Source organism: Oryzias melastigma, linkage group LG18 (assembly GCF_002922805.2).
Source record: "Oryzias melastigma strain HK-1 linkage group LG18, ASM292280v2, whole genome shotgun sequence".
Lineage (NCBI taxonomy): Eukaryota > Metazoa > Chordata > Actinopteri > Beloniformes > Adrianichthyidae > Oryzias > Oryzias melastigma.
Genome location: NC_050529.1, coordinates 21643299 through 21660929, shown reverse-complemented (window position 1 = coordinate 21660929; position 17631 = coordinate 21643299). Strand labels below are relative to the sequence as shown.

The window sequence follows — 17631 nt, the reverse complement described above, 5'->3', positions numbered from 1 at the left end:
TGTGTTTTTGGCATTTTTAACATGTTCTTGTTGCTGCTCCTTCCTTCCACAAATGTTTATTTTTTTTTTGGATAAAAAACGATTTTATAACCATCATTGAAGTGATTGAGGGGGCGGGGGGGGGGTTGTCTTTTTAATTCAGCACTTATTTGCTTTTGTTGAAAAAAGCTTTACAATTAAAGGTTGGTCGATTTTTTGCGCATGCGCACTGCAGCACAGAAAACCTCATTTCCATGAGCGGTCCAGCCCCGCCCCCTACAGGTGATTCTAAAGTCAAACTAGGATGAAAAAAAGTGCTGAGAAGGGTGGATGTTTTGGGTGTAGCTCGCTGACATGTGAGCTCCAGACAGTTAGGGCCCGCCTCTGACCTGTTTCAGCCCGAAAGGGGAAGCAGAGACAAACACCGGTCGCTTGTTTCCTCCCGTTTGCGGCAGACACTCTAAAAACTGCGCAGAAGTTTCCTGAACGGTTCCAGAGGTTGTTCCTAGCTCGGGGACGACCCAAACCGGCGGCTTTGATTTCACTCCCAAACTTTCCAAACTTCTGCCTTCCTCACATCAGCAGTGAAGGACGCCGGGAACTTCTCCGGACTTCCTGTGCAGGTATGCCGGCAAAAGCAGCGAGCTGTTAGTTGGGTTTACCCTCACCTCCTCCCTGTGTGTCAGCATGAACATGTTCAGGAGAGGCCCCACCCCCGCGGACCCGTCCGGAATCAGCAGGGAGGTGAGGAGAAGCGACTTGTCCCACGTGCGGTCACGCAGGCACGTGCGTGTTTTAACCCTTTTCCGCGCTCCCTCAGGAGACGCGGACTCCCAGCAGACCCGACCGGGACGCGCCGGAGGCGGAAACGAGCGTTACCTCAAAGGTGAGCAGCGGACGCGCTCGTGACTCCTTTGAGAAAAAAGAAGAAAAAAGTTTTCTAAAGTGCACGTGCGGCTTTCGTTTCAACAGCAGAAGTCTGGTCTGATGATAGCGGTGCACAAGATCAATCCAATGAACCTGAAGGTACAAACACATCCGCCGCCCCGAGTCAACTTCATGACGTCATCAAAGTCTTTGCATCCCCGCAGGTCGCTCCTTTCCCCGGCAGCAAAGCCGCATCCTCAGAGTCCCTGGACTACGACTCCTCACAGGTGACGTCACTGACGCAAATCTTGTGGTCTCATGTTGAATGAGCTGATAAAGAGGAACACTGAAAGAGGAGTTTCTCTCTTTCTGTTGTAATGGTGGACAGCTGAGCTGTTTTGATCATAACACTAGTGACTGTTGCATGTTTGCTGTTACATGACTGCAGGCTCATATTTCCCGTCATGCTCCTCCCTCACATGTCAGGAGTTTTTCTGAGCAGATAACCACGAACAAACATTCCTTTGTACATGAGAATGACACCAGTTAAAGGACAGGATAGGGGAGAGATTCAGAAACAGATCTGAGAGGATCTCTGCACATTCAGATTACTAAAATAAAACATGATCTTTGAAAGTACAGTGACTGTGGGGGTTAGGCTAGACCCAGTTGACAAGGACTGAAACTGAGAACTACAGGGAACTTGATTTTGTAAACTTGTTCAGGCTGTTCCACAAACTTTTCAATCCAAAGACATGTGATCTGGCAGAATAGAAAAGGCGCTTTGAGTTGACCCCCTCAGGGCCAAGAACTGTGAAATATGAGGAATGACAATCTGGAGGTTTCACCAAGTAGCGGCTGGATGGCTCAGCTTGCCGCATGCCAGCACTTACCTGGTACCGCATCTGGTGATGGGTTTGGGTACCAGTACTTGACACATTCTGAGGACCAGTCCATTTCCGGTACCGGGTTACAGAGCCTTGATTTTAGGAACAGCAAGCATGTCAAAAAACTATGAGTTGGGGACACCAAAAACATCAAAATGTAAAGACCTGGGGATGAGAATGTATTGGACCCCATGGTTTTGGAAAAAATTCCTAAAAATCATTTAAGGCACGTGTCAAGGTCAAGGCCCTAGGGCCCTCCGAGTAATTATTTCCAGCCCTTCAGATCATTTTATTTTATTGTTATTAATGGCTGATGTTATCTTGCGCTTATCTCTAACTTGTATAATTTTGACAAAATATATTTTTATGGAGGGTAAAATATTGAAAGTTATTTAAAGTTTAAATTAATTTATTCTGGAATAATATTCTTGGCTTTTTATTATTCATCTTCTTCTTCTTCTTTTCCTTTCGGCTTTTCCCTTCAGGGGTCGCCACAGCGAATCAGTTTCCTCCATCTAAGCCTGTCTTCTGCATCCTCCACTCTAACACCAGCCACCTTCATGTCTTCATTCACTGCATCCATAAACCTCCTCTTTGGTCTTCCTCTAGACCTCTTTCCTGGCAGCTCTAGACTCAGCATCCTTCTACCAATATATTCACTGTCTCTCCTCTGAACATGTCCAAACCATCTCAGTCTGGCCTCTCTGACTTTATCTCCAAAACCTCTAACATGTGCTGTCCCTCTGATGTATTCATTCCTGATCCTATCCATCCTGGTCACTCCCAAAGAGAACCTCAGCATCTTCATCTCTGCTACCTCCAGCTCTGCTTCCTGTCTTTTCTTCAGTCCCACTGTTTCTAGTCCAAACAACATGGCTGGTCTCACCACAGTCTTGTACACCTTTCCTTTCATTTGTGCTGAAACTCTTCTGTCACACATCACACCTGACACTTTTCTCCACCCATTCCAACCTGCTTGCACTCTCCTCTTCACTTCTTTTCCACACTCTCCATTACTCTGTACTGTTGACCCTAAATACTTAAACTCCTCCACCTTCTTTATCTCTTCTCCCTGTAACCTCACTCTTCCACTCTGGTTCCTCTCATTCACACACATGTACTCTGTCTTACTGCGGCTAACCTTCATTTCTCTCCTTTCCAGGGCAAACCTCCACCTCTCTAACTCCACCTCCACCTGTTCCCTGCTCTCACTAGGTGGAGGTGGAGTTAGAGAGGTGGAGGTTTGCCCTGGAAAGGGGAGGCTTTTTATTATTCATAATTATGCTAAAAAAATAAGGTTTTTACAATTGGCATTCAGCTAGCTTTTTGGACCATTTTGGCATTTACTAAGACTTTTTGGGGTATATTTTTTGAATTTAGCTAATATTTCAGCTACATGCTAACTGTTTAAGCTAATTTAGGCTTTTTTCAGTTTTTGGGGGCTATTTTGAAGTTGAGCTATTTTTCAGCTACACTCTAGCTGTTTTGGCTAACCTAGGTTTTTTTTTTGGCATTTAAATAATATTTTAGCTGATTATCAGCTTCAGCATTTTCCACTATCAGCTTCAGTGTTTTTTGCTATCAATTTCAGCATCTTCAGCTATCAGCACTAGCATTTTCAGCAGCTAAATTCAGCTTACAGCATTCACACAAGCATTAACGCAGGTAATGCTGCATATCTAATTCATAATTATGTTGAAAAGTTACGGTTTTAGAGTGTTCGATACATTTTTATTCGGCCCACGACCTAAAATATGTTTTGGATTTTGGCCCCCTGTGCGATTGTTTGACACCCCTGATTTAAGGCATCTTAAAGTTTAGAGTGTAAAGCTCTGTTCATTTTGTCTTAGTATCTTTGCTGCATTCTCTCTCAGGTGTTCAGAACTCCATCTTCAGAGTCTCTGGACCAGAAGAAAGCTTCGAGCTCAGCTCAGGTAGGAGCTTGCCAGAAGTTGAGCTGATGGTTTCAACGATCCGTGAATGTTTATTTCTTCTCACACACATATTTAAAGTGACCCTGAAAGCAGATTTGTCTGAATTCTTCCTGTATTTCGTTGAAGAACCCTGGGGTGTTGAGAGGAGCCCTGCAGAAGGTGAACCCCTTCAAGTCATCTGCTCAGGTGCTGATTTGGAGATTTTTTTCTGAAAGCAGCTTCAGTTTCAGGGATGTCAGTTGAACTCCAGAGAACAGCTTTTGTTCTGATGCCTTGAAGGTGCAGAAGGATGCTTCAGGAGAAGATTCTGCAGATCCACGTGGAAGTGAAGAAGACCTCAGCAACAAACGGGTGAGCCAGTCTGGTTCTGACTGATGCGTCCTTCGTTGTGTCTTTATTTACTATTCTTGTGATTCCTTCAGAACCCAGGAGGGATAACCAACGTGATCCAGAACGTCAACCCTTTCAGGTCTTATCAGTCGAAGGTGATTTTCTGAAAATAACCTACTGCAGAGAACATTGAAGTGGGAGGAGATGAGTCTTCATCCTTGTGCTGCTTCTCCTCCTTCAGGATGCTGCTTGCGGTCAGCGCACCCCTGATGGTGAAGCAGACGAGACTGACGTTCCAGTGAAGGAGGCAGCTGTATGTGAGCCAGAGAACCGCACACTCTCTTGTTTAAAGCTGACAGAACAGGACTGCAGGAATGTCAATCATCTTATTCATTTCTCGGAAAAATCCATCTTTAGGCCTGAATGACCGTGGAGAGAAACTACCACAGTTGGCCAACGAGACTACAGTTCTGCCCCCAATACCACACATAGAAATATTTAAAGCCTCACTTTTAATCTATTTTAAATGCATTCTTAGTGATCTCTTAATCAGAATAGAGTGGATCAGAAGGAAGTGGAGCAGGGAGCTTGTGATTTGCCCTTGTAGATTCTACGTTACACCTACAAGCTTTTTCAAACTGCAATTTTTTTTTGTCTGCACCTGATTCACAATGTGGACATTGTCGGGTGGTGGAAGGAATACTTCAAGGATCTTCTCAATCCTGCTGATAAGCCCTCCCTTGAGGAAGCAGAGGCTGAGGACTGAGGGTGGAACTGTCCATCACCCAAGCTGAGGTCACTGAGGTAGTCGACAAGCTCCTTGGTGGTAAGGCTCGGGAGTGGATGAAGTCTGCCCGAGTCCTTCAAGCCTCTGGATGCTGTGGAAGTGTCTTGGCTGACATGTCTCTGCAGCATTGCTTGGCAGAAGGAAACCGAACCACTGGACTGGCAGACAGGGGTGGTGGTTCCCCTTTTCAAGAAGGGGGACCGGAGGGTGTGTTCCTACTACCAGGGAATCACACTCCTCAGCCTTCCTGGGAAAGTCTATGCCAGGGTACTGTAGAGGAGAGTCCATCGAATCTCAAATTCAAGAACAACAATGCAGTTTGTGTCCTGGTTGTGGAACAGTGGGCCAGCTCTACACCCTCTTCAGGGTGCTGGGGGGTTTGTGGGAATTCGATCATCCAGTCCATATGTGTTTTGTGGATTTGGAGAAGGCGCTTGACCGCGTTCCCCATGGTGTCCTGTGAAAGGTGCTCTGGCAGTACGGGGTCTAGGGAGCCTTACTGAGGACCACCGGGTCTCTGCATGACTGGAGCAGGAGCTTGGTTCGCATAACCAGCAGTAAGTTAGACCTGTTCCCGGTGCATGTTGGACTCCAGCAAGGCTGCCCTTTATCATCAGTTCTGTTCATAGTTTTCAAAGACAAAGTTTTTAGGCGCAGCCAGGACCCAGAGGGGATCTGGTTTGGGGACCACAGGATTTCATCTCTGCTCTTTGCAGATGATGTTGTCCTGTTGGCATCATCAAGCCAGGACCTCCAGCATGTATTGGAGTGGTTTGCAGCCGAGAGTGTAGCAACTGGCATAAGGGTCAGCACAGTCAAGTCTGAAGCCATGGTTCCTGACCTGAGAAAGGTAGTTAACCCTATCTCGGTGGGTGAAGTTCTCCTGCCTCTGTGGGAGGGGTTTAAATATCATGTGGTCTTGTTCACAAGTGAGGGAAGATCAGAGCGTGAGATCGACAGGTGGATTGGAGCAACGTCCACGTCAGCGTTTTTAGCAGAGTGGCTCTGAGGCAGATTTGTCTGAATTCTTCCTGTATTTTGTTGAAGAACCCGGGAATGTTGAGAGGAGCCCTGCAGAAGGTGAACCCCTTCAAGTCTTCTGCTCAGGTACTGATCTGGAGATTTTTTTCTGAAAACAGCTTCAGTTTCAGGGATGTCAGTTGAACTCCAGAGAACAGCTTTTGTTCTGATGCCTTGAAGGTGCAGAAGGATGCTTCAGGAGAAGATTCTGCAGATCCACGTGGAAGTGAAGAAGACCTCAGCAACAAACGGGTGAGCCAGTCTGGTTCTGACTGATGCGTCCCTCGTTGTGTCTTTACTTACTGTTCTTGTGCTTTCTTCAGAACCCAGGGGGGATAAGCAACGTGATCCAGAAGGTTAACCCTTTCAGGTCTTCTCAGTCAAAGGTGCTTTTCTGAAAATGACCTCCTACAGAACTTCTGCTGCAGAGAACATTAAAATGGGAGGTGGTGTATTTTCATGCTCGTGCTGCTTCTCCTCCTTCAGGATGCTGGTTGTGGTCAGCGCCTCCCTGACGGTGAAGCAGACGAGACTGACGTTCCGGTGAAGGAGGCAGCTGTATGTGAGCCAGAGAACCGCACACTCTCTTGTTTAAAGCTGACTGAACAGTAACGCAGGAACACCAAAGGTCTTTTATCTCATTCATTCCTCTGAAAAATTTTATTCCCAAAAATTGGCGATGTCCACCTCCAGGCCTGAAGGACCATGGAGAGACAACAGCACAGTTGGCCAAAAAGACAGCAGCTCCCCGCCCCCATAAAAATATTTCAAGTCCCACTCTAATCATCTTTTGATGTTTTGTCAAAGCATTCCTAGAGTTTTTTATGATTTTGTCATTTTTAGCAAAAATCCAAAAATCTGTGTTGTTTTCTGCGACATATTTTCTGCAGAGCGGCAGGACTTAATAGGAATTTTGCCTCTGAGTTGTCGGTGGGAATGTTGCCATGGAGTAAGCCTGCCAACACTTCCCATCATCCCTTTGTTTACAGGCTAGCTTACAGCCCAACCTAACTTTACTAGTACAATGAAAATGGAGAGCAATATCAGAGCTATCCAGCCGTAGAGTTTTGATCCAGATTCCAGCTCAGATGAGGAAAATGAAGACGTACATAAATCAGAATGGAGTGGAGCAGGGGGCCTGTATATTCTACGTTACACCAACAAGCTTTGTTAAACTTCTTCTGTACCTGATTCACAACAATTTGAATAAAGAAATACTCAGAAATGGAGTATTAGGGCCACTGTGAGAATAGAAAAGAAATACATTTATGAGAATCAAGTTGTAAAATGATGAGAAAAAAAATCTAAATTATAGAGAGTAGAATTGTAAATTTATGAGAAAAAAAGTTTCATTTTAAAAGGTAAAAGTCATGCTTTTTCAAAAATATACTTGGTTGCATAAGCCTCCATCCACATTATCCAGCTTCCATCCAAAATCTGCTTCTGAAGAAGCCCAGTTTCCTACAAATTATTTTCAAAATAGAAATGGGCGGCCCAACTTTTTTTTTTTTTACAGTTTTCTCGTGATAATGAGATCCACTATCTTGTTATCACGAGAAAACAAATTTCATTTTCTCATGATAGCGAGATAGTAAAGAATATACTTTGGCATCCCTGTCTCCCTTTCCCGCACTCCTCGGACGCCGAGGCTTAATCAGTTTGAAGTCTTTGTGTTTAATCTAGGACATAATCTACAGCTTACAACAATAACTTAACAGAAAAAGAAACGCTCCCGAAAGTTTTTTTTTTTTTAGTCTATGTTTTGATTTATTAGTGGATCTACGCTCTTCAAATGTCTTTGTTTCGTCCCGTGCACCAGCCCCCTTCCTTTATTTACCTAAAACTCCGGACAAAAGGTTGAATGACAGAACCGACTGAACCCTGGGCCAACGAGCATCTCTGCTGTCGAACACCAGAAGAACTGATCAATTCATAATTAAATAATTTGCTTGTTTGACATTTTCTGAAAAACTGCTTTGTTTTGCTGCAGATTGTAGAAAAATGACTAAAGCATATTATAGCGGACTGAGTTGGGCTGAGTGTGTGTTTGGGTCCGCTAATATCCGGAGCTCAGTGAACACGCCACTTAGAGATACTCATTTAATCTTTTGTTCGGGGATTTAGAGAACGAACGGGAAGGGGGTTGGTGTATGAGACAGAAATACTGTATATCTTCCAATTGTGGCCCATCTCCAATTGACGCCAGTTTACTATAACTGCTGGGTCTAACAGGTTTTTCTTGACTGTTAGACATCGGCCTGTGATAGTGGGCATGCCCCTTTAAGATCCGCCCATTCTTCTTGTGTCGTGCACAGTTGTGCAGACGCCTGCTGACTGGTATTTGTGTTGTGATCCAGTGTAGCAATTTCCAAAAAGCGTTCATTCAGTTTAGCATTTAAACTGCTCTGGCATATGTCAAAGAACATTCCGGTGAGGAACCTGCACGAGATTTTGAGGTGAATCCTAAATGTATCCAATAATTTTTAATTTGTCTGTCGAGGATATTTTAATCTTAATTTTCTTCATACATGTCCTCCATCATGAAATGAATGCTGCAAGAACATGTAAAAGAAAAAAAAAACACAGAGTGGCTCTGAGGCAGATTTATCTGAATTCTTCCTGTATTTCGTTGAAGAACCCTGGAATGTTGAGAGGAGCCCTGCAGAAGGTGAACCCCTTCAAGTCTTCTGCTCAGGTGCTGATTTGGAGATTTTTTTTTCTGAAATCAGCTTCAGTTTCAGGGATGTCAGTTGAACTCCAGAGAACAGCTTTTGTTCTGATGCCTTGAAGGTGCAGAAGGATGCTTCAGGAGAAGATTCTGCAGATCCACGTGGAAGTGAAGAAGACCTCAGCAACAAACGGGTGAGCCAGTCTGGTTCTGACTGATGCGTCTCTCATTGTGTCTTTACTTACTGTTCTTGTGACTCCTTCAGAACTCATTAGGGATAAGCAACGTGATCCAGAAGGTCAACCCTTTCAAGTCTTCTCAGTCAAAGGTGCTTTTCTGAAAATAACCTACTGCAGAACATCTGCTGCAGAGAACACTGAAGTGGGAGGAGATGAGTCTTTATCCATGTGCTGCTTCTCCTCCTTCAGGATGCTGGTTGCGGTCAGCGCACCCCTGAGGGTGAAGCAGACGAGACTGACGTTCCGGTGAAGGAGGCAGCTGTATGTGAGCCAGAGAACCGCACACACTCTCTTGTTTAAAGCCGGCAGAACAGGACTGCAGAAATGTCAATCATCTTATTAATTTCTCGGAAAAAACATTTTAATCCCAAAGATGAGGGGCGTCCATCTGTAGGCCTGAAGGACCCCGTCCTGCTGTGTGATCACCTGGATCAGGTGTGCTCTGTGAGCCAAGAGTATATAGAGAAAAAAACAGCACAGTTGACTAAGGGGATAGCAGCTCCGCCTCCCATCCTCCACACACTAAAAAATATTTTTATAACTCCAGCTATTTGCACTAGATGGCGCCAAAGCCACGATTTAAATTTTTGACTTTACTACCATGTCCCTGTTTTTGTTCTTCCTTTCTTCCAAAATGTTTTTATTATTAAAGAGCCACAAACATTTACATAAATAAGGATATTATTTTCTTTAGAAGCTTCCCTTCCATGCAAAAGTATTACTGTACTAATAAAGTTCAGTTTAGCAGTTTAGCCCAAACCACTACAGAACCTCCTCCGTGCTTTACAGTTGAGCTCTGTCAGAATTGAGGGTTTCCACATTTAGACATTTTTATTTCTTGAGTTTTTGTCAGTTTTAATAAAATCAGGCGGCAGCAGCAGCAAATATGAGCAGCACTAACACACAGAACCGCATCCTTTTATTTTAGTTGCAGTACTGTATTCCATACTGCCTTTTGGATCACTTCTCAAATTTCTTGCTTTTACCACCAAGTGGTGCCAAAGCAGCATTTTTAAACTTTTTACTATAGTTTTCTTTTTGGTTCTTCATCTGCTATAAATGAATATTTTCATTTATTTTGTTGTTTTCTGTAGAATCCTGGAAGTCTGAAAGGAGTGATCCAGAAAGTTAACCCCTTCAGGTCCCGCACACAGGTATCCTCCAAACCCTTCTTTCTCCAGCTGAAGGTCTTCAAGGACTTAAGGGCTCTTCTTTTGTGATGCAGGTGGCAGAAACCGAGACAGACTTTGCGGTTCCCCTGGACTCACCTCAGGTGAGGATGAGTGTGAAGGTCTGCACGTCACCGCACAGTCTCTGGACTTTAGTCTTGGTTTCTGTCTCACCAGGACGATCCAGATGTTGAGACTGAGAAGATGGAAAGCTCTGAAAGAGTCAATGACAGCTCCATAGAAAGATATGTAAGACTCGACGCGCACTTGTGTTCATGAACACTTTCAGAAAAAGAGGCTGCATAGGGAAAACTGGCAAAATTGCCGGCAGTCAATGAATTCTGCTTTAAGCTGAAATAGAAGAAGTTATCTTTTTTTAAATTGAGAGTTGCAGCTGTCCTCAGTTCAGATGAACTTTCACAAAGTCCGTCTTTTAATTTTGAAAATTACGCCTGCAGTGAAAGACAAACGACTACAAAACAGAATCAAACAGAATGAATGAAGCCCTTTTGTGGCTTTTATGAATAAACTTAAATATGAATATTAAGTTTTTCTAAATGAACCAAAGGTCTGGAGATGACTGATTGGATTTGCCAGTCTACCTTTGCTCCTTTTATCTAGAAACTTTTTTTCTTAATGAAAGTTTGATTACTTTTTTAAAGGTGAGCTTACTAGAGACCAAACAAAAACCCATTTAATTGAGGAAAATAAGTCTATTTTTGAAAACCTGCTCATCTCATTACATAAGGCTGCTTATTAAAGGACTATGATCAAACTTTAGGAATGCAGTCGGACCGAAACAATGGCGAGCATGTGATCGCGCATGATTCCTTTTTGCTGGAAACAGTTTATCTAGGGGGTAGGGGGGGTGATGCAGTCGCCAGAGTTTATTATGACTGAACAGCAGCAGAGTGGAGACTGAGTTTTTTTTGCTGGTTTTCCATGCGTGTCACTGACTTTGTCTCCTCAGTCTGTGTGGTATGTCGATGCTGACCCCAGCACACCCGTTCAGAACAAGGCCCCCAAGAAAAAGAAGGTCCGCCTGTCAAAGTTGAGTCACATTCAGCACAAAGTATCCATCATCATCAAAGTATTTTATTCTTTTCAGTTCATTATGAAGATTCTCCCCACTTCCTTGTTTGGATTGGGAGCAAAGGTACGACATCTAAGGGATTAATTTATTTCGTCGTTATTTTGAGATTTTTTTCTCCTCAGACATGAGCGTTTTTTTTTCTTGTTTTCTGCAGAATTCTACAAATGCAGAGGATTCCCAGACTCTGCAGCAGGTGGGTCAACCTACAGCTTTGCTTCTTCATGAGAGCATTAAAAAAAAAAACCTGCAGTTATGCAACCAAATGCTGACCAAAACAGGAAGTTTCTTAACAGATCCTAAACGTCTCTGCTCAGAAACCTGCATTCCTTACAAAAAACAGGTTTCTGGAAACTTCTTCTTGCACCTCCACAGTATTTCCAAAACTCGTTTTCTTCCATTCAGAAGGAGTTTTCCTCTCCGCTGTCACCGTTTGTTTTCTCAGTACAGGGATTACAGTGAATATTCTTCCGTGTAATCAGTTGATCTCTTACTCGGGTGGTTATTTTACAGTTAAAACAATCTGACTTTATTGGAATAATTTGGGCTAAACTGGATTACAACAGTCATAATTCAAAGAGTTTTTAATTTGTGTAGAAAGCCTCGGTCTAAGTTGCTCTGGAGTATCAATCGTATAATATTAATAAAGAAAAAAAATCACATAAAAATTGCACTTTTGGGAGAAAAGTACTACTCTTCTGAACAAACCTGATGAGCCCAGTGTAAAGCTGCGTTCACACCGCGTCAAAGTCCTGCCCGCTTCCTTTTTTTTGACCCATGACAAATTTGACGATACGTACTGCGATACATGTCTCGCGATTGGATACATATCGTAATATATCCCAAGACTATACCAGACAGTTTTTCATTTTTTTTTTTTTTTAAGAGTACGACTTAGAAGAAAATTAAGGCATACTAAGTAGTACATGTCTAATAACAACAAGAACTCCGAGGCTGACTGAACCAATGACACTGAACATTTAACATGAGCTGGTTCTCGTGGGATCTTGTTGTTCTGGTGCGGTGTAGAGCTGCTCAAAGTGTGCTGTGCTGCCAACTAGTGGTCTGGGGTTTAGTTGGAAAACAAAAAGATGGTGAAGAACACTCAGAAGTAATTAAATATTAAAAATATTATCTATATTTTTTATTTTAAAGAGCAAAAACAATGGTAATCACGTCTATATGTTTTGGTCCAATGAGATCATTCAGAGTTTTTTTTTTTAAATGCATCTGAATGATGGTCGCTTCCAGAGGTACTTCCCGATCTCTGTGACCCAGTTTGATGACTTCTTGTCCCGTATTAGTCTGAGGAGGAAATAAAATAAAAATAGAAAAATATTGTCTCAGTGCAAATCAGGACAATGTCATAAAGTTCAGAAAGATTAGATCTGGACGGTGCTTCTTCTTCGGTTTTGCCGTCAGTAGCAAAAACTGACACATACACAAACAACCACTAAAGGGCGACTGCTTTTAGTGGAAAAATAAATAAATGAGCCTATTTATGTTTGTAAAATTCCCATACAAGTCTCTCCTGAGTATAAGTCGCACCCTAGGCAACTGCAAAATAAAATAACGTGACTTGTACTCTAAAAACCCTGCTACTTTTATTAAGCATTTTAAACTGAAATCTTTAACATACTGTAAATTTTTAACCATTAACGCTAGCAATGTAATTCCAGCAGATTCTGAATCCTTTAGAATCTGCTGGAATTATGTTGATCATGTTAACAATTAAAAAGTTGCAGTAAATCAAAGAACATGAACTCCGGTGTTAAAGGGTTAGGTGAATCGATGGTTCAATCTGATTAAAAAAAAGATGTTTTTGTTGTCCATCTTCATTTTAACCAGACAACCTCTCCCTCACCTTGCCCTTTGTTGACCCTGCATGCTCTCAGGCTAACGTTGGTTCTTCCCATTGCGTAGCTGGATGTCCCGTCATGTCATGCACTGTCGATTTAGCAGAGAAACAGGATTGTTGTGTGGAGGGCTTCTTATCTGCTGCCTCACACACCTGACGTCTCCTGTCTTAATCTGCAGCGCATAAAGTGACTGTGGCAACCCCGTAGAGGAATTTGTGAGCATCGGAGGAAAAACTCAAGTATATTTTTAATCACAAGGATGTGAGAACAAGCTGAAGATAAACAAACATTTACAGAAAGAAACTCCTTCCTCTTCAAAGTGTGGGATTAAGGCGTGTTAGCAAAACTTTATTCCAGCTGAGCCGGTTTCTCACCTCGGTTTACAAACATCATATTCTGGAGTCGTCTTTCTGAACACCAAACACAAAAGAGCTCAGATGAACTATTTCAACACAGAGTAAAAGCTCACAATGTGATGCGAAGCTTTCTGAGAGAATTTACTGTTTGTGCGTTCTCATGCAGCTCATTTAACGTTGGCGTTTCCTTGTTCTTGTCTCCTCATCCAAAAAAAGCTCTACTCAAACACTTGTGTTAGAACAGGAGCTCTGCCAAATTCTTGATCTGCTCACTGGGTTAAAGAAGTTTCTGCTCCATTAACATTGCCTTCATGGACACATGTATAGATGTAGATCCCCCTGTGTGGGGGCCGCTGCTGCTGAATGCTCATTGCCTCTGTGTTCCATCAGGAAGCCGTTGAGGTTCAGACACTGCAGCTGGCAGAGGTGCCGGTGCCTGGGGATCAAACGGAGCTAGACCCCCTTGAGGTGTGTTTCTCTCTTTTTCAAGTTATACATGACTCGTGTGCCAGATGTGCACATTAACCTCACTGAGCGTGCTCATTCGCAGGATGAAGAAGGCCTGTGGGCATGGTGGAGAACCGTGGAGGGTATGCTAGACTCTTACAGGTTCACTCATACCCATCAGTATGTATCTAGATCCAGAGGGTTCTTGTAGTCTGGATTCTCCCTATCCAGCCTCACACATAATAGCCCTGGACTATTATTTATTTTTTCCGAGTCATCACTTTTTTTGAATAACTGACATCATAGCTCTGGAGAACTGTGTTCCCAGCTTCTTACTCTAAATATCAAACAAAAAAAGAGCCAAATGTTGCAGTTCTGCAAATGATCAGTTGAAGGTGGGAGCAATTTCCAATTGACTCATTATTAAAAGTCCAAATTGACAACTCAATGAACATCTAGCTTGGGGTCAAAAATATTATTATAATTTCTTTTTTTGTGAGGGTGAACTTTTTTGTTTTATTTTATCTATGTTTTTTTCAACTATCATTAGGGTATCTTTCTTTGAGTTACAAGTTTGTGAATTCAACATTTTCAACAATCTGCTCAATTGGCCATTGTTGTCTTGTTGAGGTGACTCTCAGATGTCAGTCCAAATTTCTACCCTAATCCCTAACTACTAAAAAAACTGTATAATGCAGAACTATCTAGTGCCCTGGATTTAAAAAACAATTCATATACGATGCTCACTATTTTTATTTTTTTTTTCCAAACACTGGATATGACGTCACCGATTTCACGAAGTGAAAATCTAATCAATATGAACATTTCACAGTGTTCTGACGATGAAAATGTGGATTTATTATTAAAAAAATACATTTAAGTACATTTTTTCACAAAAATAGTTCGACTGCAATACATTGTGGTCTATATTTGCGAATTTAGTGAGCATTGATGCACACTTGTTTTTCACAAAGCCTCCTGGGAAATTCCTAGTGCACTCAATTTTGGATATTCGGGCAGCACTATAAAATGGTGGATGCACTATATTGTGAGTAGGTAGGGAATTCAGACAGCCATTGACTGTATATGACAACTGGGACATAGAAGGCAAATGTATATATACATTAGTGCCAGTTTCTTGTGCGCACAAGCAACTAAGTTAGAACAGTGCTCACAGATCGAGTCCACTGAACTGTTCTCTGTAGCACTTCAGCACAGTTCACTTAAATTAATCGAGTACAGAACTCCGGCTGGACTCTGGTACAGACTGTCTGGTGTAGCCTTGTGACCCACTATGTCCAGCTCCTCTAACTGTGTTTGTGTGTTAGGTTGGGATGAGTGGAACGACTCAAACCCACATGAAGATGAAGAGTACGTATATCACTTTTTTCCCCACCAAGGCGTTCTTGGTTTGTGCCAACATGTGTTTTCTCCTCAGAGCGGTGGAGGAAGCTGCTGACCGAGTCTTCATGGCAGCTCGGCTCTTCGTGCGCCTCTTCAACATGCACGGCGCCTCGCTTCAGCAGCGAATCCTAGAGCTCTTGGCTTTGGCCGACTCCGCCGACAACTTCCACAAGCGAACAGTAACGGCCAGCGTCGGGGGCGGAGTGGCCAGCGTGGCGGGCTCCATCACCACCATCACAGGCCTCATTTTGGCCCCTTTCACTGCCGGAACGTCACTTATTGTGACAGCAGTTGGCATCGGCATCGCCACTGCAGGCGGAGTCACATCTGCTTCGGCCAACATCACAGACACTGTCCATTCCAAGACGGACCGCAAGAAGGTGGAGAAGATGATCAAGGACTATGAGGAGGAGATTAAGGACATCAAGGAGTGCCTGGAGTTCCTGCAGGTGAGCAGGAATTTGGTTGAAGTTGCAACTTCTTAACTCTCAGAACCATAGATCTAAGTTTCTGTCAACTGTTTCTCCTGCACAGGAAGGGATGGAGACTCTGGAGGAGTGGAACTTTGAGAAATATGCAGAGAGCATCTCAAAGAAGCACCTGAATCAGAACGTCAAACATGTGATGAAGGAGGGCGGCAGAGCTGGCAAGGCCCTGGCCATCAACGCAGAGTCTCTGATCAGTACTGTACAGGTCCTCAGCGTGGCCGGCGGAGCCGCAAAAGCTGCTCAGGCCATCAGCGTCACCACCGGAGTCATGTCCGGCCTCTTCCTGGCGCTGGATGTCTTCTTCCTGGCAAAGGACTCCATGGAGCTGAAAAAGGGAGCCAAGACGGAGTTTGCCACCAAGATTCGAGAGGTCTGTAAGGATCTGCAGGACGGCCTGCTGGAGCTGAACCGCATTAAGGAGCAGCTGCAGAAAACCATGGATGGGATTGAGGTGGAGGTAGAGGTGGAGGATGAGGAGATGCTGAAGTCTGACATGAAGAAGCTCACAGAACTTGAAGAATGAAGCTGCTAGCAAATGTCAGTGAAGATACCCATTCTGAGGAGGAATCATAGTTGCTGTACAGAGAAAGGACTATTTTAAGTACTTTTTAAAGATAAACTCAAAGTAATAATATTTATACTTTGTTTTATTTGACCTTTTGCACAATAAAGAGTTTCTGGCATCTAGAGGCTTCAGTTTCTGTTCCTCCTTTTTTTTTTTTTGCAATCCTCCAGATTCCCCACAGAGGGATGCAGAGCAGCTGAACTGAGGCTGAGCAAGGCGTGATCACCGTGTGCGCACGGAAAAATGCAGAAAGACGACCACTGGAATTTACCTTCCAGTTTGTCAACATCTACTGATCAGAGAGGCATACTCGTTTCATAAATCACAATCTGATAAGAATGACGAAAAATGAAACTTAACGTGGGAGTTAAAGAAAACAAACTCCTCAATTTACATTTTTGGGACATTAGCGTGTAAATCAAACTGACAGATTACACTTGAAACTAGTAAAACATCCGAAAAAACATGTGTCCCAAGGCTGAAAACGTGGCTTTGCTGGGAGTGACTGTAGCAGAAAAGTTACCTTAAACCATAAATTTTCCAGTTCTGCTGCTTGGAGGTGAGACCTGCCTGATCATCTGGGGGAAATTTTAAACCTCTTTGTTATTTTTCCTTTTAAGCCAGCATGATGGACTGTCGGGTCCCAGGTGCAGGACTGGTGAGAGCCTGTCAACCATCTGATGTGATTAACATTTAACATTCTATGGAGCGTTTTTGACAGAATCACAAAAAAATCATAGGCAAGACAATACACCATTGATTCAAAGGAAAACTGGTGGTAGAACAACACATCCAAAAACAAGTTGCCCAGAGGTGGTCAGCAGCCGCTCAAACCAGACAGCGCTAATCACCATGGAAAGACACATTAGGGAGGACCCAGTTTCTGTCTGCCAGCTGTAAATCCAGGTAGTGCTTTGTGGAGAAATAGTCACTAATTCAGGTTCATTTTCATGGTTTCCTCCAAGTCAAACCGTAACCCAATACATTACACTCCCAGCACTCCCAGCTCGCCTTTTGCTTCCGCCAGTTTCCAACACTTCCACAGTCCGCCAGCTCCGATTAGCAGAAAGCAGGAGATCATTAATTATAAAGACGCTATTGTTCTGGATGACCAATGAGGAAAATGAGAGAATTTAAGATCTGTCCTAAAGGCGGAGTAGTCCTAAGGACTAAGAGCCCCCCACCCACGTACACTGATGTTTCTGCTTTGAGGTCTGATGGTAAACTGTGAGTGTGCCAGTTCATCCCAGAAAAATCAAATCTTTAAAAAAAAAAATAAAAAAAAAATCAATTTTTTTTCCATTGAAACACATTTTCATGACCTCATGTTAACAATTGTAGAACATGAAGTAAAACGTGAAAAAGTTTGGCCCTGTAGCATAAAAAAATATGGAAAACATAAGAGGAAGAAAAATCCTCAGAAGGAAACAAACTACAAAAACCAAGTAAAAAATCAATTCATTATGTAAACGTGTGTTTGCCTTTTAGGATGACTTTTGATAAAGCGTCTGCGCCGCTTGAAAAGTTTATTCCCGAAACTTC

At 43.1% G+C, this 17631-nt stretch overlaps 1 protein-coding gene across 7 annotated transcripts; it reads left to right on the top strand.

The window, feature by feature from the left end:
- The first annotated feature begins 236 nt into the window (after positions 1–236).
- On the top strand, positions 237–16214 carry LOC112155897. 7 transcript variants are annotated; one of them, XM_024287927.2, is made up of 29 exons: positions 239–602; positions 666–723; positions 800–865; positions 955–1005; positions 1071–1133; positions 3608–3667; positions 3794–3853; positions 3947–4018; positions 4090–4152; positions 4239–4310; positions 5832–5891; positions 5985–6056; positions 6128–6190; positions 6291–6362; positions 8440–8499; positions 8595–8666; positions 8738–8800; positions 8901–8972; positions 9806–9865; positions 9937–9984; positions 10058–10129; positions 10851–10916; positions 10989–11036; positions 11128–11166; positions 13576–13653; positions 13736–13775; positions 14961–15003; positions 15071–15485; positions 15571–16214. In XM_024287927.2, exons 2-29 carry the CDS (start codon positions 667–669, stop codon positions 16045–16047), a joined length of 2484 nt encoding a protein of 827 aa, XP_024143695.1. In that variant the 5' UTR covers positions 239–602; position 666; the 3' UTR covers positions 16048–16214. The 7 variants fall into 7 exon arrangements, with proteins under 7 accessions (XP_024143701.1, XP_024143699.1, XP_024143695.1 ...); XM_024287926.2 differs by having other exon boundaries at positions 952–1005; XM_024287928.2 differs by lacking the exon at positions 955–1005.
- Positions 16215–17631: the final 1417 nt, after the last annotated feature.